Here is a 27,213-nt window from a genome sequence, read left to right on the forward strand (position 1 = left end):
GTACACGAAGAGTAACAGATTGTCGTTTTGATTATAGGTGCTGAGTTTTGGGTTGTATTCCCAAACTCCATATGAGTCTGGACAGTGGGCTCAGCAGTACAGACGATCGCAATACAGTGCCCAAACGTGAGTGGACACAACTGCCCAATCACAGAGGCCATCTGACAAACGCACAATGGACCTGTCAGACAGGCTTCCAATATGGCCGCCACCCAGAAACCCCAGCACATTCTTGGCACCAAAGCGAGGCTCGACAGCCAAGGGGGCCTTGGTGAGGCTAAAGTGACTTCCCTTGAAAAACCCCACCCCAAAAGAAGGGATCAGCGGTGTCCCGCTCCTATGAGGACTGAGAAAAGAGCAGGCCGATATATCACTGAAAGTAAGAGAATAGAGGAAGCTGTTCAAAACTGTGAGAGGGTTTTAACCTTTCGTAAAGTTGTCTTTTGTTTTTGTTGTTTCGAGATGTCTTCTGAGTATTGAGGTGAGAATTTACAAAGCTCGTCTTAAATCTGCTTGCCTTTTCTGCTTTTTGCACACATCAGTCTTCCTCCTCTATTATCTAGACCCACCCAAATTTACCTCCACCCAACTCGCCATCACTTCCTCTCCATAGAGTATGACCTAAGATTCGTGAGGATACGTATCACAGGAATCTAAGAAAAGCAAACCTTATTGTTTGAGTTTTTCCACAGTTGGCTCATAGTTTCCCCACAAAAGGATAGGGGAAAACTATAGACAGAGAAAATATACTTTACTTACAACACCTTAGCAAGAGCTTTATTTGTTTATCTGGGCACTCATCATAAATAGATAAGGTCTCTTTTTGTTACTGGGCAAAATCAGGCTCCAAGTTGATGAGCGACAGGGGGTAACTTTTGCAAGATGAACGTTGCCGTGGTTACATCAGAAAGAGAGTCCAGACTTACTCCTATAGTTCAGCCTTAGAAACATTGCCAGTGAAATCAAGCCAAGGCTGACCATATAGACGAAATACATCTTGGAACTATTGGGACTAAAAGTTAACACTTGTCTAAGTGCCCCTAAGTTTTTTGCATAAATTAGTCAAATTTTGCATTGGAAACCTATCTTTTAAGAGAGTTTGGGGATTCTGAATCTAAATCTGCCCTAGTTTAGATTTTTATTTGCAAATCAAGGGTGAAATTTGTTTGCAGAACAAAATTATGATATTGTGACAATCTTAAAGTAGGTTAGCCGCTGGCTTTAAAAAAATGCCCAAAAGTAACATTTTGCAGCAAAAGAATACTTGCTGTGCTATACTTAAGGCCACCTACTGCATGACATCAGTACTACATAATATTCATGCATAATTGCGGCCTCCTCCGAAAGGAAAACGTGGCGGTGGGGCACACAAACCTGTTACGTGACGTTTTCTGTTGATTTGGTCCACGTGTCACCATGTGAACGGGCTCTAAAGTTATGCGTGTCTGGCATGGGAGACGTCTTGTTACAATAACAACATAGACAACTCTGGCGTTTCTTAAAATAGATCCTCCTTGGTCTGTATCATGTATGTTCACTGAAGAACAGGAGACTTGCTCTTGAATTAAATATGCGCTACAATACAATCAATTCCTATTCAAATGGTGCCTTGAGTAATCGCTGATTTGTGCACTTGATTTCTTTGTTCAGTATGGTATATAAATATATTTATATTTATTATATATATATATATATATATATATATATATATATATATATATATATATATATATATATATATATATATATATATATATATATATATATATATATATATATATATACATATATATACATATATATACATATATATACATATATATACATATATATACATATATATACATACATATACATATATATACATATATATACATATATATACATACATACATATATATATATATATATATATATATATATATATATATATATATATATATATATATATATATATATATATATATATATATATATATATATATATATATATATATATATATATATATATATATATATATATATATATATATATATATATATATATATATATATATATATATATATATATACATATACATATACATATACATATATATATACATATATATATACATACATTCAAAGAAAGAAATCAAGTATGAAGTCATCAATCAATAGGAATTGATTGTATTGTATGTATGTATATAAATATAATATAGATTATTTTTAACAATATGCACTATATAATGGGCACTTTTCGTTGCAATCGGTGAGTGCTTTACTTGGGGGCCTGTACAATAAAACAATACCACACCGGCTCACAGTTCTGTCTATTCCCACTTTTCTTTAAAGACATTAGAATTTACATAGTTATTCTGTTTTCGTTAGGAGTATTTACAATTATTCAAGCCACATCTAATCAACGTAAAGTGACCTTTCTTCTCTGGGCCTTACCGTTGTTGCTGCCACATTGTAGCCTTCCTTGCGTATGACATCTTCGATGGATTTCAGCAATGCTGAGTAGGATCCAAGCATGGAACTGTAAAAAGAGAAAGAATGACTTTAAAAGGAAGGCCCAGTATATACATGAAGTACTACAGAGAAGGTAGACGTTGAACAACGTAGGAACAATGGAGTTGCGAGTCAGGCAGCAAATAAATGACACAAACCCTATTGGAGTAACTGCAATATTGCCGGTGAAACAAAAATGTAAATATTGTGGTCTGTATATCGGAGTAGATATGACATTTTAAACTGAATTTTTCTGGAGTTGATTTTGGGGTTTTAAGAAAATGACATCAGATAAAGAAGCAATTGAAATTAAAAATATGAAAAAAGCTTTGAAATCTCAGGTGCAGTTCTCCTGAGCTGAGGAAAGCTCTTATTAATTGACACCCTTTTGCTATTACTGGGCCAAACAGATCAGTGTGGTGGATTAATCCGCTATGATTGCAGCATGCTCCTCCTGACTGTGCTTTTCTGGAGCCACTATCAAGAGATCCAATTAATTTATTTGCTTGATTAAATTACAACATGACTGGCTCTCTGTCAGCTCCCTTGAGATTTTTATTGTGCCGAGACACAGACAAGACGTACATATGAGATATGCTTATGTTGATTTCTAATATTAAGATGTGACAGCATGTTGGTGTTTAATCAAGGGTAACATCTGCACCACTGACAAAGTGCACGAACCACAGTAGAACCGTTGGCTCATTTCACGTTGTGGCAATTGGGCAGTAGATTGGAATGTTAAACCCATCTTTTTACACAGGACCATCCACTTAAGAACGCCCTGCCATTTTAATGACCAGTCTGCACCGAGTCACAGTGGGCTGCTATCAATTTGACCCGCAGGCTGGGAAGAGCTGATACACATATATCGGTCACACGTCAATAAACCCGCATTAAAAGCGGTAATACACACTTGAGTCGATTACACTTGTGCCAAGTATATCCATGTACTCCATTTCATTTATTCAGTGCAACAATGGTGCCTCCTGACCCCGCTGGGTCTAATGATAGAGCTGGTTTTGGTGAAAGAGAGACTTCTACTCTCACAGCCCTCTCTACCCATGCTCCGTCTTTGAGGAAGGGGGCTAAGGGGTGCAGCTTGACAAGCACTTGAGTGAAAGGTTGTATCTGCTTGGCAGCCATTGTGTAGGACACCATTGTATGTCATCTGCCCCTACTGAGCACCCTTCATTCAGGTACCAATAAGGTCTAGGTGCTTAGCTACAGGGAATAGCGCGTCAGCTAATTAGGATCATACATGTGGAAGCTTCTTTATCTCAACGTACGTCTTTCTTTGAGGGGAAAGAAGGGAGGAGACAAGGGGGATGCTTAGTCTTAAACAACAGGATCTGTATCACCTAGAGAGCAATTTATGCCAATTATGCCTTCAAGTGAAACGGAGCAATTTAACAGCCAGGGTAGCAACATGGGGCTGAGGACACGTGCAAGGGGGAGTAGCCTGCCTAGAGTTAGTCTGGCATGTGTGTACGTGCAATGTGCATGTCTTTGTGTGCGGGGAAGTGACAGGGTGTAGAAATGGGCACAATGGTGGTGTGCAGGTGTAGTTTCCTGCTGTTTCAAAGTCTTGATGATTAAATCCATGGATGTCCCAAAGACAACCACATACAAATGTAATAAAGACAAGACTATTTTGGCATCTTTAATCTCTTATGGGTAATATCTGTAGTTTGTGAACCTAGATGATGTACTTTGGTATTTGGATCAAATGTGTTACCACAATGTTTAATGTATCTGCACCGGTCCTGTGTTTATTAGTGTTTGTTGAAATAAAGAGTGACTCTATAAAGCCTCTTCCCTATCCTCTGTGCTCCAGATTGCTGTATTTACACAGTGAGTGAGTGCGCCTCTTCGTGTGCCCTTGTGTGCTCAGCAGCACTCTGAGCAAAGAGTCTGCATGACCTCTGAACTCCAAGTACACTCAACACGGGCAAAATCAAACAGTCACTAAGCAAACAGGGCCATTATTTGAATAGGCATACACAACTTTTCCAAGAGGCTGAACCTTTTAGGCCAGAGGAAAAGCTACTTAAGTCAGATTCTTATTCATTTGTATCAACTGCTAAAAAGGCAATTACGTACCCTGGTTGAATTAGTAAGCAGATTTATCATGCTTTACTTTTTTTTCTTGCACTAAAACTATTACAGGTTTTTCTAAAAGCTGAAAGTTACTTCTATATCACCTTCTGATTTGTACCTAATGAGAGTGAGTTAGCTGCCTGATGGTGTGGTGATTCACTGGCCTGACTTCGATGCGGGCAGTCGCAATCTCGATTCCCGCCGATTGACGACGATATGATTGAGTGCAGATGGTCATTTGTCCCTGTGTGTGTCCGACGGCTGACTGCCGACCAGTCTGGAGTGTAGGCTACCTTTTTCTCGGAGTAGGTTGGGATAAAGTCCGACAACCAACGGAAGCCTGACAAAGATTTGCGGTATGGAAGATGAATGAATGAATCAATGTGAGTGGGTTCTCAAACATACCCTCTCAGATGAACATGGTTTCACTACATGAAAGTAAAACTTGAAGAAAAAAAGGGTGCTTGTTGAATGGCATCATTATTTCGGTGGGCTGACATACCTGATTTGCCTATATGGTAAAAACAATGCCATGCTTGCTCAAAAGTACTCTATGTTGATGTCGTCATTGGATGAATGCCTTTTGTAGACAATGCCGAGCGAATTTTGCATGTGTTTCTCGGATGGTGTCAGATTGGTTTGCTAGTGTTCTGTAGATGATGTCGTGTTGGTTTACCTGTGCGTGGCTGATGAACTGCTAGGATGTTCTGGAGGGTAGAAGTGGTGGCACTTAGCTGCCTGGCGGATTTCTGACTCCATTGTCTTGGAAACGTCATAGTAGTGGCCAAACCGAGATGAGGATGCAAGAGCACTCTGGGCAAGAATATCAAATGAATGTTATATTATATAAACTAACTAGTTTAAAAAAAATCATTTGCCAGTATAAAATTAAATACACTTATGCTTTTAAAGACAAAAAAAGTGTCCAAGCAAATTTAGAGTGTTGATGCTCATTTCCTAAGGAAGATAGAGGTGGCTGATATTGCATGGAAAAAAATAAACATATATCACAGATGGGAACCCAAATAATTTAAGAAAATTACAAAAAGAGTGGACAATTGTATTTCTGTTTTTCTACAGATTTTTGAGGAATGGAAATCATGTAGGAAAGTTATATTGGTTTTTCTAATATGTTAAATGAGGGTCCTCCATAACACTATGGTAATGCAATTGCATTGTTTATGGGTCATTCCTCAACATTCTTGAAGCAGAGAAGTTAAACAACCACTATGAACACGCTCTTAATCATTTCTTCACATAAATGTCCACTTCTCTCTGTGAAAGAAAACATGTCAGGGACGGCAGGCAAGGCGGATGTTTTCCTGCAGTTGAAAGAGAGTGTTTGAGCTCCTCTCTCCCAGTAAAACCAGGGATTCCATTGTTACCGGCACCCTTAATCTACTCTTAATCTGGATTAGGGCCCCCGGTGTGTCCTTCTCCTAGCGGGACGAGGAGGTCAGCAGGGCACAGGGGGGCTGAGGGGCTCATCTTCTTTTTGTGAGCTGGGCAACCCGCTTAGCGTTCCTTACCCGCCCTGACAGCCTAACCTTTGATCTGATGTCTTCATCGGGAGAGCGACACAGTAGGCAATGCCGGGAGAGGTGTGTGTAAGGGGAAAGTACGCGTTGACTCTGGGGGTGAATTTGGGATGCAAATCCTCCGCTGGGGCTTACCAGCGGTTTGTAAAGACGATTTTACAGGGGAAGGGGGAGAGGTGACGAAAGGACACAAATATAAAGAAGTTTCCAGAGGGAGAGAAAGAGGGAGAGGATCCCTAGGGACACACTATGTGCTGTTAATCCACATAGCGATATGGATTATAGACCAAAAGAAGGGAGAGAGCAGAGAAGTATAGGAGGAGGGGGTCACCTCTACTTAAAGCGGAAGAAAGAGTGTAGGGATGCCGACCCTAGCAGGGGGAAAGGCAGGGATTTGGAAGAAGACAGAGGCGCAGGTCTGGGTCGTAGGGTTGAGCGAGCAAACATGTCAATGCACCGGCTGCAAAGTACCCTTGTTTCCCAGGCTAAGCAGGGGTGCAGGCGTGTGTATATGAGGGCTGGGGACCAGTGAAAAGCCTACCTATCGCCAGCTAAGCGTGAGTAATCTGCTCCAGCCCTGAAAGGAAAGGCTTGGGCCTTATTCACTCCACAAAGAAGTTTAGAATGGTGATCGATTTAGTGGTGGAGACAATTGCAGAAAACACTAAAGCCTACATTGTCCGGTCTCATAATATCAGTATCAGAGAACTTTGAATGTTCAGTGGAGCGGAATCCTATAGAGCAACCAATAAACCATAAAATACCTTAAAAAATATATTTAGCCATATCTTACCTGTACTTTTGGTAGATTTTGATAACGCCAGGCAATCTTCATGGCGTCTATACTATCCTGAGGCTCACAAGACAGTCTAGACTGGTCTACTGGTTTGTGCATGGCAACATCATCTAAAATAGGATCAGGAAGTTCCTGCACACATTGATGAAAAATGGACCTTGATACATCATTTTTATTATTAGTGCACAACAATTTTGAACTTCCTAGGAGAATTTAGGTCTGTGTGCTACCGCATCAGTTTTGATCCACTGCATTTGATGAATAACAAATTCAAATTACATACTTTAAAAATCTTGAAATACTATTGTAAAAATGTAGGCAGTATCAAAAAGTTTATTATCAAATTAAGTTACCGATCATAATTACATATTTTGCACAGCAATTTGATAATTCCAGAATAACATGAATAAAGATGTTGTTTAGCTATACTATTAATTCATTTATTTAAGTATTCCGTAAATATTTTGAGTGGCTGGCTTCTTTTATAGCTGGGAATACACTAAATAATGTGATATATCCCCATTGAGAGTGCCCCGTCCTAATAAACCATTGATATGCAAAGAGAGGGTGAGGCTGTGACCCCTCCCACTATCAATCAACGAGCGAGGGGCCCACCTCCCGTATTTTAGGTGGCAGTTAACTTCTGGGATTGCAAGTCTCTTCACACAGCAATGCATCGGGAAACAGTTTAACAATGCCAGAACAGTGCCACCCGCGACCTTTGAAATACCCCCGCTGACCCAGACAAATCTTGAGGACCGTGTTACTTCAACAGTGTTTAAACTACTGTAAAAGATAAAGGAATACTTTTAAAGCATGTGTCATTGACTACTACTTAATTTGTTCTTTTTAATATAAGGTAAACAATGTATAAGGGTTTTGTAAATGTCTTTAAAATCAAAAGGATGGAAAGTTTTCAAAAATAAATACCAATTTAAAATAGGAATTCAAGAAAACTATCAAGATAATCCATGCAACATAGACATTTTGAGACCATTTCAACATTACAAGTTATTGTGTGAATTGTCCAACTAAAACAAAAACCGACACACCCGTCTCTTTTACCTGAAAGATGTCATTCGGATGATCTTGAACCGCTCCTAGGAAGAGTTCATGTTGACATACCACTCCTTCTGCCAGGAAGTATTTTAGGATCATACGGGAGTAGCTATCATAACGGTCCTCTTCTGTTGAAAAGAAACCATGACAGGTAACATTTCAGTCGTCAGGTGTTCTTGTGGTTTATTTAACAACAACAAAAAGTATCATATCCCATTAGTGTGAAACAAAAACACAAACATATCAGGTATACGCAGAGAATGTAAATACAAAAAGAGCATTGAAATGATTCTGACATGTCACCTTGTCATACATCTTAAACAAAGAGTCACTCACAGTGCATAGAGTATTTTTGTCTTTATCATGACCATTCCTTCATATCACACCCCAGAGTTCATCTTTTCATGACCACATCACAGTGGCTGACTATAATTGGTGTAAGGATTTGGCTAAGTTAAAAACACTGATGGCACAGGATGTGGCACAATGACACACTCTAGGTGTCACTGCGTGATGTGACTATCACTCTACATCTTCATTTTCAGGTCTCTTCTCAAGGTTTTTGGCAAGGACTCAGCCATACTTTCCTCACAGTATTCACCTATCTCTTAATAAAGGTAACCTAGCTTGAGAACAGTGCACAGGAGGAAGAAGAAGCATAGTCCCTGATAATGGTGACTGACATTTCACTCACATGAATCTCATTTGAAGGAATGTGTGTCACAGGGGATGCACCCTTTGGATGACCCGGTCTCCCAAAGCACTTCTGAATGGTGCATAGAATGTTAAATAAGGTCAATATAAATATCAGGGACCATTTGGAGCTTCCTTTTTTTCTGCCGCAAAAGTTTAGACACTCCACTGATGCTCCTATATGTACATTGTATTAAGTAGACAATATGCTTATAGAAATGCATATTGGCCAAGCATACACACTAAAAATTAAAATGATAATTGAAAAACATGTTTGGTCATTTACAAAAATAATCCAATGTCTAATTTTCACGTTATATTTCCATGATGACCAATTGATTATAATGAATACAAAAAGGCACTGGCCAGGATGTTCGAGCCCCTGTTTTTTTCTTCTTCACATTTTCATCATAAATAGAGCAGCCACTTAATTTTGATCCACAATTTAAGTACCATTATCATATAAGTTGGAATTCACAAACTGACTAATTGCAATTGTATTTATAATCAAGGCAGAAGCACAAGTAGTTGAGTCATTCATAATGCCTTTTTCTTTTCTTCCTTTATCGGTTTCTCATTAAACACAAAGGGGAAACCAGAATTTTAAACAAGGCAGATTTAAAAAAACAAAACAAAAAAAGGAAAGAAAAAAGCTAATCATCCCCAAGCAGGACACATAACTACCCAGCATGCCACGGCTGCTTCCTGTCACAATCAGCATTTTGTTAAGATTTCATAATGTTCTCCAAACAATGAAAACAAGTAGGCAGGGGAACAAAGGCGGCCGTGACAGTTAAAGGTAACGGGCATACATCTGACAGTTTGGGAATGGCATCCTGATGTGTCTTCCCTGGGCATCTAGGGAATTCCGCCTCCCACGTCTCCAGTCTATATCCTCACCTACGGACTAAGGATGGCCCAGGAAATTCCATGGCTCTTCAATTTGTTGTCGGTGGGGCTCCCTGTTCTCTTATTGATGGCTTTCTAGGTCAGCAGGCCTTTGTGGCTTTCAGCGGGCCCCACAAAGACACCCAGATGGGCCCTCTCAAGATGGGGCCTATTGTGGATGTGTTTCTATGGGAGCCTTACAAATGGAACCTCCAGGAGTCATTAGGCTGTTGAGGCGGGGGGTAAAGGGTGGGGGCCAACGTTTGCGTGGTATAGGAGCAACAGGGAGGGATAAAGTCATATCTTCAAGGTAGTGCGGTCACTCTGGACAGTCACGTGATGAATTTGAATTTTTTGCCTATGGCCTATGGTGAAAAAAGTTGGTAGAGTTGGGAAGGCCTCTATCTTATTTACTTTAAACCAGGGGGAGGTAAACATTCTTGAATTATAACAACTGAAACAGCAGGAAGAGATAAACATATCAAGGCCATTGTATGTCCCTCATAACGAGACTCAGTATAGAATATATCTCTATACTTCTATAGTAAACATAATGTATGTACAGTACAGTCAGTATCTGCAATATGATGAATTCTAAAGTCAGTTCATTATTATCGAGATTTGACCTCAAAGTTTTCATATATGTGGCCAAACAGCTTGTAGTTTTGCAGTTGTAGTTTTAAGCAATATTAAGTATGTAGATCGATGTGAAAAAATGTGTTCTGTAGCTTGTTTTCTACATGGCAGGAATGCTCAGGACCTAGTCAAGTTACACTTAAGCATAAACATATATTTCATTTTTTATTTTTTTTATTTTGTCATTTACAAACAAAATATTGGCTGCTACTGAAAAAAAACCCACCTACTACCCATCCCAATTGTGTGGACTACACGCAAACTAGGCAAAACAAATGCTATTGACATGCTGTGGTGACCCCTAGACAGGGAAATGGCCCTGAGTTATGTCTTCAATAACCAAATGCATAAGAAGAAACAGGATTTAAACATTTCAGATTTAATTCTTTGCGATAGAAAATCCATCCTTTTTTTTTTCATTCCTGTAACTTTGGCAATTTCTTCCCATTAATTCTCAGGATTTGAGTTGTCGTGTCAATATCAGTAATAATGCAACTGATCAAAACATGCAGCAACATTTAAAATTAGCTTTAGCACGCTGTCTCCTAATGGTTGAGTGTTCACATCTGCTTCAGTGTGCTCTTAATGTTCACGCCATTGAACTGGGTTACAGAAATGTACAAAGGCAAAGATTTTCTTATTATGATTCTCTTGTTCAGCAAATAACCTGGATCTGAGCTGAATAAACATGAACCAAAATAAAAACGCCTAAGTTCTTTTTTGTCCCGAGGGTTTTCATTCCCAGAAACGAAACAAAAAACTAAATAAATAAAGCTAGCCTAAACACATTTCAAAGCTGTGGGAAAACAACTTATAATAATCATGATGTAAAAGAACATGAGCACTTATGAGCATTTTTCCATGTCTTTCTAAAGAAACATAAGAGATGCGAGATCCTCCGACAGCCGCCATACTGCATATTCCACAACCCATCCCCCCAGTTGACAAATCTGGACAGACAGCTCAAGACATTTCAAAGGCAGACAGGAGTGGCCTGATAATTTTATGTCTGACTCTCACAAACAGGCCATCAGAGCAAAAGGGGCAGACTGTAGGAGACGAGTGTCTGAAACAAACAAACAAACAAACACAAACACCAAACTCCCTCTGACCCATCCACCCATAATCACACTAAAAAACAGATACACCCACACACACCCCTATTTTAGATGTAGCCAAAGCACCCCCTACACACCTACATACACACCCCGACACACACATTTCACCTTTACCGTGTCTCTCATTACCAGATGAAACCAACCGTGCATTGATTCCCAAAATGGAAGGGAAGAACGCATTAGTGTGTAATCATCGACTCATGCATCGATTGGGGAGGGGGGATGAATTAAAGGGCAAAGCAATATCATCAGTTTGCAACTGGTCTTGGATACACAAATTGTAGCATCAAGTGAAAACAAGAAAATGGTAACCTTAATGTCTACATATAAACACTTGAATGCCTAAAGATTGGGGGGTTCAAGAGAATTCCAAAATATGTATTGGTAAATTAGGTAATTTAAAGTCTATATGAAATTTGAGATTATAAAAAATGTTTGTCTAAATCACCTATCCTGACCACTAATCTGCTGGGGCGCTGTAAATTGTATTTTTCATAGTTTGCCTGGGCCTCAATTGCGACTAATGTATGTTTTATTTTGTTCACTCTGACTCCCAAGAGTTATGTTGTTTTGTAGGCTGTAGTCATCAAAAAAAGTCACATTAAAAACTGTCTATTTTATTTGTTGTTTCCTATTTTACTAAAAGTTTAAAGAATGTTTCTTCTCGGTTTCTAATAAATTAAAACCTGACCCCCAAAAATGCAGCTTATACTCCAATGTGACGTAAATATTATTTCTCGTTTCAATGTGCATTCTTTGGCCAGTGCAACTCATACTCAGGTGGGACTTGTAATGTGCTTTGCTTTATTAATAATGCAGTTCAACTCAAATTTCTTTGCCGATATTTGACAGCTACCTGATATATTCTGCTATTATGAAAAGTCCAAATCCAAAGTTTTAAAATCTCATCAGGACCTCTTTCATATTTGAAATTAAAGGCCCCATATCATTTGTGAATTTGATAGGTGGGTCTTCCCTGAGCCATAATCCTTTTCCTTTTCATAATAAACCAAAAAGTGGAACAAACTGTTTCAATTGCATTCCACTGTTTGCACTCAGAAGATGGTGTCACAAACGCACGGCATCTTGGCAAACTCCATCCTCTTCTGTTTAGTTTCATTACTGGCCACACAATGCAATTATTTTAAGGAAAAATGGTACACGTGTTGCATAGGAAATTGGGGCAACCTGAACACTGCCAATATTACCTATGAGAAGTACTGTTCCAACTGCGAGACCTCCACCTGTAAACAAGAAAAAAATATGAAGGTCAATTAGTATGCCTTTTATTTAGATTTTCTTGATTTTTTAAAATGTGATAAAACAGTAAATATGAACAATCTTGTTCCCAAAAGTCATCTGGGATAGGCTCCAGCACCCCCAAAGTGCTGTCCTTCAGCATAGTGTAATTTGTACACTCAATCACACTTTGAGAAAAAAAAATCTTTATTGTGATCAGATTTCTGGTACGATTCACTTGTGAATTCACAAGTCAACAACAGTATAACAGTTTTAAGTAATTCTAGAAAAACTACTAAGTTGTATCTTTATATAAAATCCAATTGGGCAAGAAATTAATCACAATCACGTGGTGGTTTGTTATTTTCTACACGTGAAAAACGCAATCCCTCTCGTGTCCTTGACGTGTCAAAAAGCACTGACGGAAAGTTTTACCAAATAAACCTGAGAGTTTAGTAAAATGAAAGGTTTACATTATGATCAGAGAGTCGCATCAAACCATCGTATGCAGTGTTGTTGCAAGTACAAGCTTACATGACGGAACACTGACCGAGCAAATAGTCGAGCGACGTGACACCGGTCGAAATTAGAAGCTGTCCGTTTTGCACAGAGAATCTTGTACCGGGTATGCTTAATAACTTGTTCTTCGTTTTCTTTTGAAAACTCGTAGTATTCGCCGGTATACGATCCATAGCGGGCTTGCACGCACTGCTGACGGAGGCTGCCATTCTGCTCTCAGGCGTGATGATGACTTCCGTGTTTTGAATCTGACTGTCCAATCACAGAAGATTTTGGTGACTGCGACAAATCAAAGTAGCTCTTGTTGCGAGGTAATAGAATCCTCCTCAGCGGAAACAAACACATTGAGCGTTGAATATCTCCGTTCATTCAGGTGAGCAAAAGCCACGTATGTTCATATTTCTCTCCAATTTAGTAACATCTGACAACTTTTAACGCTTTATGCCTTTTCCTGTCCTATTTTTCTGCTCATGTATGACCTTGTAGGGTCATTCTGTCTTCTGATTGTTGTTGGGCTACTCCTCAGAATCTTAATATAATGAATTTGTGTCATTGATTCTGACTGAAGCGAGTAGGTGGTCAAAGGTCCCCTTTGGAGGATCCGTGGTTTCAGTGGTGTAAGTACATAGTTGTATATGAACATTTACTGTGCATTCAATCAATCAACCAACCATGTCATCTCAATTTCTGGACAGGCTGGAAACATGTATTAATTGCACTCATCCATTCATTATCCGTGCCGCCCAACCTCACGAATGTCGTGGGGGATCTGAAATATTTTCCATCTTAATATAGGCATTAGGCAGAGCGCACAACAAATTGGTGGCCGGTCAATTGCAGGGCACAAAGAAACAAACAACCACACGCTAATACATAAAATTAATTTGAATCGTTCAATTATCTTATTGATCATGTTTTTTCGGGGGGATGACCAGACTCTCTGGATAATCAATACATAATAATACAGAAACAATAAATGATTCATTCATTCATTCACTTTCTGAACCACTTTATCCTCATTAGGGTCGCGGGGGGTGCTGGAGCCTATCCCAGCTGAATCCGGGCCTGAGGCGGGGGTCACCCTGAATGGGTGGCCAGCTGATAGCAGGGCCCAAGGAGACGGACAACCATGTACACTCACACCCATACCTAGGAGCAATTTAGAGTGTCCAACCAGCCTACCATGTATGTTTTTTAGAATGTGGGAGGAAACCGGAGCACCCGAAGGAAACCCACGCAGGCCCGCGGAGAACATGCAAACTCCACACAGGTGGATCGACCTGGATTTGAACCCAGGACCCCAGAGCTGTGAGGTCACTCAAGCCGCCGGGCCGTGCATAAATAAATAAGTAGTCAACATAATAAGTAGAAATCAACACAAACAAGTAGGGAAGTGCACAAATAACAACAAACATAATAATAATAATAATAATAGCTGACTGCCAGACAATCATGGTACTTCAAATCTTTTTTCCATTTGTCACTCAAAATGTGTAAAATGTTCAGTGCGTTCCATACAAGTCAATACCAATTATTGCTGTAATAAGGTTGTTTTTGTGGGTATAATGTCCATTTTTTAGGACTGATTAAGTGACAAGTGATGAGTGTATAATCTGTAAGACAGACAGAGAATAGCTTTGTGTGTCAAATATAGGCCAGAGGCAGCACAAGATCACAGGATACTGTAGGCTCCGGAGAAAACTTGCCCAACTGCTCACTTTACCAACGCTCTCAGCAAAGGCAGCCCTGCTGTTTTGACAGCGACGCTGAGATTTATATGTGCTGACAGAGAACCAAGGGAATATATCATGACTGACGACACTAGCCCCGTTTGAGACGAATAAGATGCTCTGACTGACCTGCTTCACAGCAGGGTGAAGTCCCCCTTGCAGTTCAACATGCAGCAATATGAATATAAAGCTGAAGGACTCCCTCAAGCGTCAATCACTTGGTGAATGACCAAACATTGTTATGGACAATATTACAGATATTGTAAGGGTTCAATGAGTCAATACGTTGTCAGTGCTCCAGGTCTTTGTGTATTTTGGCTGTTAGAAGAACCAATTTACTTAGGAAAGTGAACTTCTAAGTTTTTATAATAAGCTCTGTTGAGTAATTGATTAGTCAATACTTGTGGAAATTATTATACCATGCACGCGGGTGTGCTCAGAACTTCAAATTTGTGCCATTTTGTCGTCCATTTTATTCTTTCATTGTTGTAGACCTTACATTGGCAAAGAAAACAGGGCCAGAATGCTGCGGCTTACATTTGACATCTGACAATTTATTGGTGTCACTGTTCAGGACTTTACTAAAAATGTTTTTCAAATTCTGGGAATAATTGTATAAAGTAATTATGGGAATGTTGTTTAGAAAATGTAGTTGGGAATGGTCAATGTAGATCTTCCTTTTTTTAACTTCTAGGGGTGTGGAGGTTGAACATTGGAGTTTTTGTAAAAACAACATAACCTTTTGCCATATGTCATTGGTACATGTGCATGTTTGTGTTTTTGTTAGGGTTATCCAGGGGCTGTATCTGATTGTACCATATAATAGCAGTAGTCATAACATGTCAGACCTTTCCTGGTTCTACTGTTATGGTTTCTTCACTCCATCTTTGCCATTTTCCAGAGGTTTTTGTGTTTGGGGAATGCAAGATTATCATCAACATGCACCATATTTGTGTTGGTAACCATGGAAGGAAACTAATATTCCGAGCACAAAAGAACAATATATATACAGGATGGTACCTTCTTATTTAGTTTACTGTTAGGAGTTGACCTCTTCGTATCATCTGAACAACTTCAACATTTTACAGTTAGGTGATTACTGGAAATCACACAAACTGTTACTTTAACAAAATATATACAAAAAATGCCCTATGCACAACCCAAATTTGTGTTCTGCTAGAATTGTGTGCAATTGGCTTGTGTTAAAATAATGTTGTCTTTATTATCATCAGGTCAAAGCAAAACACGGGCGCCTTTGTTACGGTGATCCAACACCAGATAAGATCTATCCGCTCCCTCAAGACTAGACATGCAGCACATCTATGTTTGCGGTCAATACAATAAAGCTTAGTGGCTACTTTTTCTATTCAGTGTAATTGGCTGGGGACTATGACAAACCACACTTCCTTTCAGTTCACAGCAGTTGTATTCATATCACTTGGCTATTATTTGCTCTGCCTTGACCCATTGATTCTCGATTTAAATCTTCAGCTCCTCAAATAGTAGTCTTGCTCAGCTGTTTCGCGGCTGTGTTGCCGTTAGCAACAATGAAAAGAGCAATGTGGAGATCAGTGGCTTCAATTAAGCCTCAAATAGAAGACATACCTAGAAAAGAGGGGGTTACACATACAACACCGCGACTGTCGCATCTGTCACTCTCCATCCAGCCAGGTGTCTGTGTCTAAATCAGCAGGATTAACTCTGATTGTACTGATAGTCGAAAAAGACCCCCCTCATCGCCAAACCACCTCCCTTTTATTGTTCACATTAAGATCAAATTAAGCTTTGCAGAACAGAACTAAAGCCCCACCCTCTTTTGCCTTCTGCTGCCCAGAGGAAGACATCAGAGGTGCCATTGGTTGCCTCTCTGATGCTGCCTGCTCCTCCAGACTCCCTTCCATCTGGGATCCTCAGGGAGAAGAATATCTGACAAGGGGCTTGTAAGCCTCTTAGCCCCCCTGTTGCCTGGCTCTCTCTCAGCCCATGTTTTCCTAATTTAGTTGTGTAAGGAGTCCAGCGCTAGGCTCTTGTGTGCTGTTTGGATTGGGATTGTCTTTGTGGCTCTAATAGACTGGCCATGTATATCAATTAACACTACTCAGCCAATGGCAGTTTTTTCTCCCTAGGGATCAGTAGCTGTAATTCCTGTTTGAATATTCTCTTATGGTGCCAATCATGCCCAACTTAAATGAACATGTTTACTTTTTATACTATTTTGTTTGGAGTCTGAGGGCCACGCTGAAAAGAAAATTAATTACCTGACATCAGTTCGAAATAATGATCATTTAGAGCAAAGGTTTTCATAAATTTATGAAGAACTATTGAAATTTCCCGAGGTGAAGTTTTTTGCCCTGCATTTTAAAAAAACTGCATGACATGTGATGATTTATCTAAAGTCTCTAGAGAGTTATCAGCGTGTGCTTTTCTTGCTTACAATCTTGTGAACTGGTCTGAATGGTAGTTACATTTACAAAAATGGCCAAAGGCTGTTTACGAATTACTAATTGTATCAACAGTGACACTTATTGCTATATTTTTCAATGTTGGGAACTATCCCCTTTTCCATTCTGTTTTCTGAGACACAGAATAATTAGACATGTCAATGCATTTCACTTCCACTTCATTGTCATTTATATACAATGAAGTGGTGTTCAAAATGTCAAATAATCTGTTACTTATAGATAATTTTGCTGCTCACTTTGGCATCTGACTGAATGCAATGTAAAAAAATCTATGCATTTTATACACATGTCATCTTCTGATTTCTTTGCTCAGAAGAACAGAGTTAAACACACAATGAGATTTTGTCATTGGCAGCTATTTAGCTATTCATTTGGGATCCCCTTTTCTGCACTTAGCACTGTGACTGTGGGAGGCCAGTGGCCACAGATGGTTTTACAGAGAACCCTATGCTGACTTTTTTTGTTTTCCCATGAACACGTTCATCATGTAATCCAGGATTAACAGAGAGACTTTGTGTTAATTTACAGCTGTAGATCAGCATTTGATTAATGTCATTGCTGACACATATGCACTGGGTTTTGGGGGCAAGAGAGTGTGGATTTGCTAACTCCCGGGAATTCAAATGCAATAGAGATTTAATCAAGTCTCTGTGGATGTCCACCTTGTGCTGTATCCCAAAGGAGTCAATGCAGATCTTATGAACACATTATATGAACTACATAGGTAATGCTTTTGTGTGTGCACATTCACACCACATGCATGCACACATGGCACACACTATCAATGACAGAGGGTGCCTCAGAAAACCAGACGGCTGCATATGGACTCTCTTGATATCAACCACTGGCCGTGTGATCTTGTTATGCAAAGTCCCTTAATCCCCACCTTTGCTGAATGAACACTGGATCGGAGGAAGAGTGCTGGTGGTAGTAGGGGGCTGGGTCATACACTGATATGAAGGCAGCCGTTCGGGAGGCTGTCCACTGTAGCAAAAATTTCCGATCCTTATCCTAGCAGAAGAAAAGGCTCATGTGAGATGTCTGAGTGTGCGTTATGAGGCGGCAAGTTGAGAAAGAATGAGGCAAAGAGTTGAACATGAGGCCTCATTGGCAACTTGTGATTCACATGCACCTTTGGAGTTGCTTTCTAACAGTAGAATAAATAGACAGTTTTTATACAGTAGAGAGCCAAAGACTCCTCTGGCAGGAAAATCAGCAAAACTGCTCAGCCAGAAGCTTCATGGCATATCTTGGATAAGAAAGACAACCAAGTATGGATAATAAACTGATTATTGTGGGAATGAAACAAATGACAAAATGCTTTATAGAAGAAATGAAGTTGGCATGAACAAGACAGCATTGTGTGTATGTTTTATGTGAGTGTGTTCAAAGATTTGACTGGGGTAATGGGATTAAGGGTAACACCTTTGGCAGGACTGGGAGAGCCACCTGACGCTCAGTCTGTTGGGAGCCTGGGGTGGCGATGGCATAAAGAATACAAAAATTGGGGGTCTAATCCGTGTCCATCTTTGGGAAGTTGTTCCCTGAGCTCTGAGGATTTGGAGCTTTGGTTTCCGCTCTGCTTGCTTTGGTTAATAATACCCTGGGAGGGGACGTGGACATAGGGGGACAGACAGAAAGAGTGAGGAAGAAAAAAAGATATCTTTACCCTGTGGTGTACTGGCAGGACAGCGGCCTGCTCTAAAATTGTTTGAAGAGCAAACAATACTCAAAAACAAGCTTTGGCTATTCGCTTCTTCCTCTATTCTCTTCATGTTAATCTGTGAGTAGTTGTCGGGCATGTATGCTCTGTGCATGACTTCTCTTCAAATGGTCTTTGCCCTTTGTCCATGAGTCAATACGCCAAGTGTGACTGTGGTGTTTGCTCTCAAGCCACTTACATATCTTGTACTTGTTCGTATCAGTGTTTTGCAGGGTGCATTGATGCCTCCTATTGTGCTGTTTTTATGGTTGTGAGAGAAGCTGATAACTGTTCTTAACATTGCTTGTGCTAGTAGTGGTGTGACAATGCAGAGGTGATGTGTGTGTAAGTGTCACGGCTTCTGTTTTCTCGATCACCTATGCTCTGGGTGTTGATTGGTCTGTCATATACTAAGTCAAAGTTCGGGCAGTTTTGGGGTGTGAACTGGCTTCTGAGAATGAAACACCAGGGAACGTGCCATTTTAGCCAATTGTGACAACCTTGTCTACACCCTTAAGAAATTAAGCCCCCAAATGGGTTGTGGCTTCAGAAAACTGCCATAAGCCTGCATTAACTGCTACACTGACTTAAGGTCTGTTTACGCTTAATGACTTTAATTGAAAATGGTTAAAAACTGTGTTACTTTGATTTTATCATTCTATCCTACTGAAATCTTCTTTTTTCTCCATAGGTGATGTTCCGCCGTGTGCTTGGAAAGACCTTGGGGTTTGTAGGCTATACCATCCAATATGGCTGCATTGCACACTGTGCCTTCGAGTACTTTGGAGAAATTGTTGTGGTTTGTATGATTTGATTCTATCAAATAGCAGATTACACTTAGTAAAAGTTTCTTCAACTGACACGTGAGCGTGTTCACTCTTATATTACAGTGCTCAGGTCCATCAATGGAGCCCACCATCGTCAACAGGGATGTTGTTTTCTCAGAGCGAATGACTCGGCATCGATGCAAAATACAAAAGCGAGTATATTTATGCATGTTTGCTTTGCAATAAATAAGGCATATGCCATATTCCCATAATGAATGAATAATCTGTGACAACCTTTACAATTTTTTTCAATCACCAAATAAATCTTTCTGATTTACACTGAAAGGAAATGCCTAGATCCCTTTTAAAAGGCACATAGGCTTTCCCCTTTTCACTTTGGCCAATATTTATAACATCACACTGAATTTATTCGTCATTGTCTTGTTTGTTTGCTTTTATAAACATATACCTCTAATTCTTCCTTATGTCTTACAATATTTATGTAGCATTGGTGAAATATACTAATGGATCTCTTCCTATTTTCCTTCAGGGGTGATATCGTTATTGCAAAAAGCCTTTTTGACCCCAATATGAATATTTGCAAAAGGGTTATTGGTTTGGAAGGTGACAAGATCTGCACAAGTGGTTCTTCCAATATTTTCAAGACCCACACGTATGTGAGTATCTAGTCAGTCGTTGCAACTACACTACATTACTCAACAAAGTGTTTAAAACTTGTAGTTAACACTAATAAGACCAAAATCATTTTGAATACTTAACCTCTTACTTATTGTATACGGACCTCTATATCATTAATATGGTCATAAATGTCACAGACCAATTTTGTGTTATTTTTTTGAAGTATCAGCTTTGGACAACAGCTATGTTTTGTCAGGGAAAAGCTCAGAAAGTGAGCAGGAGCTCTGCTGGTGAAACGACTGTCATTGCTTTTCTATTACTGATCTCCCCAACGCCCACAGCCCAGTCCTGCAATCTTTCTGAAGCCTGTTAGAGTTAGTGCCAGTTGAACGGTCAGACTGATGGGTGGGTGGAGGGAGGTGTATGTGTGTGTGTCTGACTATTTGTGTATGTACACATGTGTACGTTGTTCTGTAAACCAATTATTGTATTTATAGTATGTTGTGCATCTCTGGGATTTAATGTGTTTTCTGCACAAAGGGCAGTCTGGTCTCGCCTGGACCAATTGTTGCATTATATATAGAGACACACATACATGATAACCCCTCTCCCAAGTGGCCCCAAATTTTTATTGTTGTCTTCTCTTTTCATTTTTCTTGTTAGAATAAAGCTTTAATTACTTCATGCTATTGAAAACATCCTGTAAATGACAACAATTTGCCTCTTTTTTTAACTTAAAGCAGGGGCGCCAAACAATTCCACAAAGTGCCAATAGGGTCCTGTATTAACCAATACCGATAGGCTCAATTAGGCTCAATAAACTGAACTTCATATCTCCGTTCATCCTGACAAAGTGTAAAATAAAAATATACCGTAAACGCAACGCAATGGAACATAAATATTTGGTCAAGTTTAAAAGTTCAAATCAATACTTTTTATGTAACATAATTTTGGATGGCTGTCACAGATCAAACATTTCCTGGAATTCTTGATTGGGTTTGAATACACTTTAGCCAGTACCATAGCCCTCTATTCATGAGCAAATGGCTCTAGTTTGCTCAGGACTGAATAGTGCACACTCCAGGTGGGATGTTACATATTCTTCCCTTAGATATTTAATTGGGTTTAGATCAGTGCTCCAAGACGGCACGTCTTTAGCTGTGTTATGTCTCATTATCCTTGTTTCAAACCTGTGACCTGCGACTGAAAGCTTTCTGAGCAGCAGCACACTTATCTCTAAAGTAGCTTGATATTCTTGACACTTCATTGTTACCTGCACAAATTCAAGACGCCCTTTGCCAGACGGAGCAAATCCGCTTTGAATGTCTGTAATGTAGTGGGAATAAAGTCCTAAATGTTTGGGCTTCTTTGGGGAGACAAAAAAGATGTGAGGGTGCGAGAGTTTGTGTGATGATGTTAGGCATTATGGGACCTGTAAAGATGAGTTTCACAAGGCGGTCACTGTCATCACCTCCTTTTTTCACTGACCGACTGGCATGTTGTCTCCACCCTGAGACATCCAACTGCAGGCTAATTGCACTGTCACTTTTTTTAGGAATCATCCCTGTGTCTGAGCTATTGTGTCAAAACAATGACACATGATCCCTAATATTACTGCGCACAGGGAATAGAGAGAGAGGCAGAAAGCCTGATAAAGTGACATGAACCCTCTCACTATCCAAACATTGCTTTCTGTACACTAGAGATTGACTGCACTAGATAGTGAAAGATAACTCTTGATGCTTGCAAGAATTTAATTTGGCACTTTAATCATGTTAACATAATGCGGACTGTAATAATATAGACATTTAACAACTCGCCCACACATTGAGAGTAGCTCCATTTTCAGTTCTTGACAGGTAGACAATGCTTTCCCGTCAATTCAGCCCCGCGAGTCGCTGCTGCCCATGTCAGTTTTTTATTACTGTATGCACACACAATTATATACATACAAACCTTGCGCTACTATAACCCAAAGTACTTATTCCATTCTCATAGTAAAGATGTGTCGTATTTCATGGTTAGAAAATGGTTCCACATATATGCTTCGAGTAAATTGAAAAAAGACTGATGCCTCAGACGATAGTCATAGCCATCATTTCATTCACCCGCCGATTTGTGGCTTAACTATTCACAATCAGCTGTAATTACCCTGAGTGCATGTGGGCATTCTCCCGCCACTCAGTTTTGTCATGCCAGGTACATACTTGGGTGTAGCGAGCCTGAAATGTAAGGATTACCCCGGAATGTGTGTTTTGGTACTTAAGTTTTCTTCAAGTGTAATTTTTAAATGATAAGTTTCGGAGGAGTTCAAATGATGATGCTTTGAAATCTGTAGGGGATTTGTGGTTAGGTTATTATCCAGGACTAGAGCAGGTAACTCAGTTTACTTAAAGGATCCTGTAAAAGTTGTTTTTGCATCCTTTTACTTGATCAGATACATCCAGCTACGTGGCAAATATCAGTGTGCTTGTGAAATTTCTTTCTCCCTGGTGATTTTTTGGGTCACCTAACTAAGAGTTGAGTAGAAATTATATTCTGGCTCATCATATGAGAATCAGGAGTTCGTCTTTTGCCTTTGCTCGGGAGCCAGCATATGCTACTATGTTAATGAGATATAATGGTGGGAATACGGCATGCTGACATATGGTTCTCCGATGACTCCTTTAATGATATTCATTTGCATCGTCGTTATTCACCGAGTTGTTTCCCCCATGTTAGGTCAACGTGTCAGTGGCTCGAGATTATGTCACATCATCTGTCTCAATTATGGAAAATGAAACAAAAAATACCATCCTCACTGTCGAATGGACAATCGTAAAGCTGAATTGTGCCAATAAAGTAGAGGAATTAATTCTCTCACTAAATCACAAACTCGTCTAATTTTTTCTTCATAACACTGTAATTTCAGGGCATTTTTGCTGTTAAAAAGTTAGGCAACACAAAAATAGACTTGCGGATTGTGATGCCCATTATGACAATATAATGTGTTGTTGATCCTGTCTGCACATATAGGGGGGACAGCGCACTTAATTAGGGCCTTGACAAGCCTACTCTCCTAAAGTGATGAGATTAATCATAATTGGTGTCATTTTGAATTAAAGCCTGCTTGGTTGACCACCCCACTGGCAGGTCGGACCGCGGTGGAGACCCTTGGTCACTGCTGCTAGCTGCAGCTTAGCAGTCTCTCTATTGCTCTCTCTCTCGCTCTCTGCCCAACTGAAGCTGCTGCTTTGAGGGGCGCAAATCTCAGCCAACAGACTAATGACCCCCGTTTGAAGTTTTCCTAAATCCCACTCCGACCCTGCCTGTTACCCATGACCCCTCTCCTAATACCGTATGGGGTTAAAGAGGGACAGGCAAGTTGACGTTAAGATGAGGGACTGTTCGTTGAATCAACTTACTGAAGGGGTGCTGGAGTACGTAGCTGCACGAACCGGTCAGGTGTTTTGATTTATGATTAGCAAAAAAGCAATGGGCCAATAAATTATACTGTACTATATCCAAATCAGTTCTTCTCCCAGTTTATTTATCTGATGTTTCTTTTAGGTGCCAAAAGGCCATGTATGGCTGGAAGGTGATAACATTACGAACTCTACTGACTCAAGGAGCTATGGCCCAGTTCCCTATGCTCTCATTCGAGGGCGTGTTTGCTTGAAGGTAATACATAATAACAGCTTCATACAATGTTTTCTATGTTTATGTTATTTATAGCTATGGAACAAAATCAGAACCTACTGAAAATGATTATTTTATGCCAAATATCATGCCAAGAAAGCGTGCATATAATAATATAATTGCCAAAGATGTGTACAATGCTTTTACAAATAAAACTAGACATTTAAGAATAGAAAATAGTAACATTTAACCTATGTGGTGATCTAGATGATGGAGAATCCACACAAACATAATGAGAAGGCGCAATTTTTAGAAAGCACATTCATAGTTCTAATTGCATTTTTAAGGTGTTTTTTAATGACCTGGGGATAATGGGGAAAAACATCATGGTTATAAAAAGCCAAACAGTTTTTTTCTTCATTTCATTGTATAATGGTGGTACACACACAGCAAGCAACACTGGCCCCAGGTCATGGCTTTTTCTTTTTTTTTCTTTTCTTTTTTAATCTGGCAATTGTCCTGATTCCTCTTTTTTTTCCTCAACAAAGCTTCAGTTTTCATGGTGACATATACTCTTTAAATTTTAAAATTCTATATACTTTTAAATTTATGGTGTTGAATTTTACTTTTGAGTCATTTTATAGTTGGACATTTTCAAAACATAATGGCCATTTTAAGCCCCTTTGAAAGACATGAGTCAGTTGGAAGTTCAAAGCAAGTGTGTCCGATTGACCAAAGCCTGGACAACATATTGTCTAGCTTTCCATTCTGCTATGTTGTCATGTCACTGGATGTCATAGCAACCACGACCCCGGAAACAGGTCAGACAACCTTCTGTCCATCTGATTGGACAACGCCACTCCACTGGAGGCTCTACAGCGACAGCTGATGAAATAACAAGATCTTGTTTAAAGTCTCACACGTCATTAAGTGCCATATTAGCAAATGTGTCGAGCAAATTGTCTGAGTCCGAATGATCATACGTCTCCCATTAAATGTTTTTCTTCGCTTGCCCTGAACAGCTCTGGCCCCCGGATAGTTTTGGGGCACTCAGTGAAAGTCCAACAAGACGGATCACGAAGGATCAGGATAATTGTAATTCAGATTGACTTTTTATGTTACCTGATTTCCTTTTCATTTTTAAATAAAATAATATATTCAGTAAATATGGGTTTTTTCATCGGTATTTGCGAACACGTCATATTTAAGGTGTTCCTTTTCCACTAGTTGTGATTTAGTTTTTTGACAAAACATACTTTAAAATATATCTAATTAGATTTTAAGTTTTATTGAATCAGGTATTTGAATGACTGGTCGACAAACCTAGTGGAATGTAATTACTTTCGGGTTCAATCAAGCCATAATCTGAAATAGATTTTTAAATTATGTTTTAAATGTGTGGGACCATAAACCCACCTTCAATTTGAGATAACAATTTTGCAGTATAATGCACATCTCCCTATTAGCTTCACCTTAAAATTTAACAAGTAAAACTATTCACATAAATTGCACTGGATTATAAACCAGTTGTTCAAAGCTAGGGAAAAAATTAAAAGCCCCAAAAATGATGGTAAATTTAAAAAAAAAAATGCAGAACACATCAGCAGAGAAATTACTCCGTTTTATCTGTTTGTGTAAAAAGCTTTTAACATGTGTAACCATATTTTGAGAATATTTGTAAATACACTTCTGAAAATGACCTTTTAGTTCCATGTTTGTAACCGTGGCTAAACAAAACCCCCTTTGATTAATTATTTGTTAGGCTACCAAGACAATTAGAAATATGTTAACCTTTCAAGCATACAATATTAATCAGCACTTAGAGATGACTTGCTTCACCATTGAGGTACAAAACAACCTCGTAGGTCCACTGAGTACACTTGTCTAATTTTAAAATTAAATATATATTTTTTTGTCATTTCTTAAAGGCCTACTGCTTTTCTTGGACACAGGGCATAAGAGTAAGTACACATAGTGAGCTGCTGAAGCTCAGCTGGTCATTCTCCGAGGCAGAGTGGGACTCTTCTTCGTCCCAGCTCCCTAAGGGAAGTGTGTTCTAGGCAGCCGTGGGTCCCCGTCCAGCTGCTTCCTCTGTCTGGAGGGGGGCCAGAGGGTCAGGGACAAGGCTCCGTGTGACACTGAATTATCTGCCTGAGTGTGATTGTGCCTGCTGGGAGGTATGCTCAAGATTGTGAGAGAAGCACGAGTGGTCGTAGCAGAAAAAAAAAATCTTTGTGCTTTTTGCTCGAAGCGCATCTTTGTTTCTCAAGGTTTAATATTCATCTGCTCTGTGTCACCACAGTGCCTGTGTTCAGATGAAATGCTGACACATGTAGTCTTGGTGTGTTCGCTTGCCTTATTGCGGGAGCTCTTCATTCCAATATTTGGATGATTGCCATTTTTAGAGTTGGGGGAATGTTGTGTGTGTGTGTGTGTGTGTGTGCGTGTGTGTGTGTGTGTGTGTGTGTGTGTGTGTGTGTGTGTGTGTGTGTGTGTGTGTGTGTGTGTGTGTGTGTGTGTGTGTGTGTGTGTGTGTGTGTGTGTGTGTGTGTGTGTGTGTGTGTGTGTGTGTGTGTGTGAATGAAAGTTGGTGAATACATACATTGGAACGAAAGCTGTTCTAAATTGAACATTGGCTCTTAACGGGGGCATAGTTGGAGAAACTATAGTCTTGATTTAAATAATACTACGTTCTTAAACACTTTTCAATTAATTTAGGGTAGTTGTACAGTAAATATTGTTGAACTAGTCCACTTACATAACCACACCTGTATAATGATATTACTAATTCAAGATCAAATTGGAAAAATAGGTTTTTCAAAGTTCTATAATTACAAGTGAGCCCAGTAATATGGAAGGCACTGGAGCTGTGTTGTATATTAAAGTTTAGATAGACTTTTAAGAACAGTTTGACTTTTGACATTTTCCAAGTCAGGTGGTATACCTTAACCGAGACCCTAGATCCACTCATTTTTATAAATTATCTTTAAAAAATGAGTAGATTTATTGGTTGCCGAGATTTGATTTGGACATTTAGCAAAAGTCAAAGTTAAAATTATTTTAAAAAAATGATTGGATGAATATTTCAGCTGAGATAAACAGCAGTTAGTTAGAAACTTAAAACATGTTACAACTAAGATCTGCTTAGTAATGCAGATATCCTTTCTCAATGCTTGCACTTTTGCAAGCTGTTCCAAAGGACTTAAAGCAATGGAG

The 27,213-nt window shown here is 39.4% G+C and overlaps 2 protein-coding genes across 13 annotated transcripts in view; one reads left to right on the forward strand and one right to left on the reverse strand.

Annotated features, from left to right (window-relative positions):
• Nucleotides 1-13,350, reverse strand: part of elp4 (elongator acetyltransferase complex subunit 4) — a 44,388-nt gene extending 31,038 nt beyond the window's left edge. For 2 of the 4 annotated variants that reach the window (XM_077713588.1, XM_077713589.1), the window contains exons 1-6: nucleotides 13,111-13,348; nucleotides 12,530-12,565; nucleotides 7,993-8,114; nucleotides 6,925-7,059; nucleotides 5,270-5,406; nucleotides 2,437-2,521 (exon numbers count right to left, since the gene is read on the reverse strand). In XM_077713588.1, the coding sequence (XP_077569714.1) occupies nucleotides 2,437-2,521; nucleotides 5,270-5,406; nucleotides 6,925-7,059; nucleotides 7,993-8,114; nucleotides 12,530-12,565; nucleotides 13,111-13,288 (693 nt within the window). In that variant the 5' untranslated portion in view covers nucleotides 13,289-13,348. Of the gene's footprint in view, nucleotides 1-2,436; nucleotides 2,522-5,269; nucleotides 5,407-6,924; nucleotides 7,060-7,992; nucleotides 8,115-12,529; nucleotides 12,566-13,110 lie in introns of all 4 variants that reach the window. The other 2 variants (XM_077713590.1, XM_077713591.1) reach the window with 2 other exon arrangements.
• Nucleotides 13,025-26,839, forward strand: immp1l (inner mitochondrial membrane peptidase subunit 1). Of its 9 annotated transcripts, XM_077713593.1 has the most exons (9): nucleotides 13,025-13,185; nucleotides 13,300-13,452; nucleotides 14,278-14,392; nucleotides 19,665-19,772; nucleotides 19,864-19,952; nucleotides 20,291-20,417; nucleotides 23,929-24,039; nucleotides 25,926-25,958; nucleotides 26,058-26,839. In XM_077713593.1, the coding sequence occupies exons 3-9, from the start codon at nucleotides 14,279-14,281 to the stop codon at nucleotides 26,190-26,192; spliced, it is 717 nt and encodes a 238-aa protein (XP_077569719.1). In that variant the 5' UTR covers nucleotides 13,025-13,185; nucleotides 13,300-13,452; nucleotide 14,278; the 3' UTR covers nucleotides 26,193-26,839. The 9 variants fall into 9 exon arrangements, with proteins under 9 accessions (XP_077569719.1, XP_077569727.1, XP_077569718.1 ...); XM_077713592.1 differs by having other exon boundaries at nucleotides 13,029-13,452; XM_077713601.1 differs by lacking the exon at nucleotides 26,058-26,839 and having other exon boundaries at nucleotides 13,028-13,452; nucleotides 20,291-20,413; nucleotides 25,926-25,944.
• The last annotated feature ends 374 nt before the right edge of the window (nucleotides 26,840-27,213 follow it).

The sequence above is a fragment of the Stigmatopora nigra genome, chromosome 3, assembly GCF_051989575.1.
Source record: "Stigmatopora nigra isolate UIUO_SnigA chromosome 3, RoL_Snig_1.1, whole genome shotgun sequence".
Classification (NCBI taxonomy): domain Eukaryota; kingdom Metazoa; phylum Chordata; class Actinopteri; order Syngnathiformes; family Syngnathidae; genus Stigmatopora; species Stigmatopora nigra.

What these genes read in the sequence shown, in the direction of transcription:
- immp1l (XM_077713593.1), top strand. Translation starts at nt 14,279, where the DNA reads ATGTGGGAGGAAACCGGAGCACCCGAAGGAAACCCACGCAGGCCCGCG. An exon ending in CATCGATGCAAAATACAAAA is followed by an intron (nt 19,953 to 20,290) that starts GCGAGTATATTT and finishes ATTTTCCTTCAG; the next exon opens with GGGTGATATCGTTATTGCAA. An exon ending in CTTGGACACAGGGCATAAGA is followed by an intron (nt 25,959 to 26,057) that starts GTAAGTACACAT and finishes AGTGTGTTCTAG; the next exon opens with GCAGCCGTGGGTCCCCGTCC.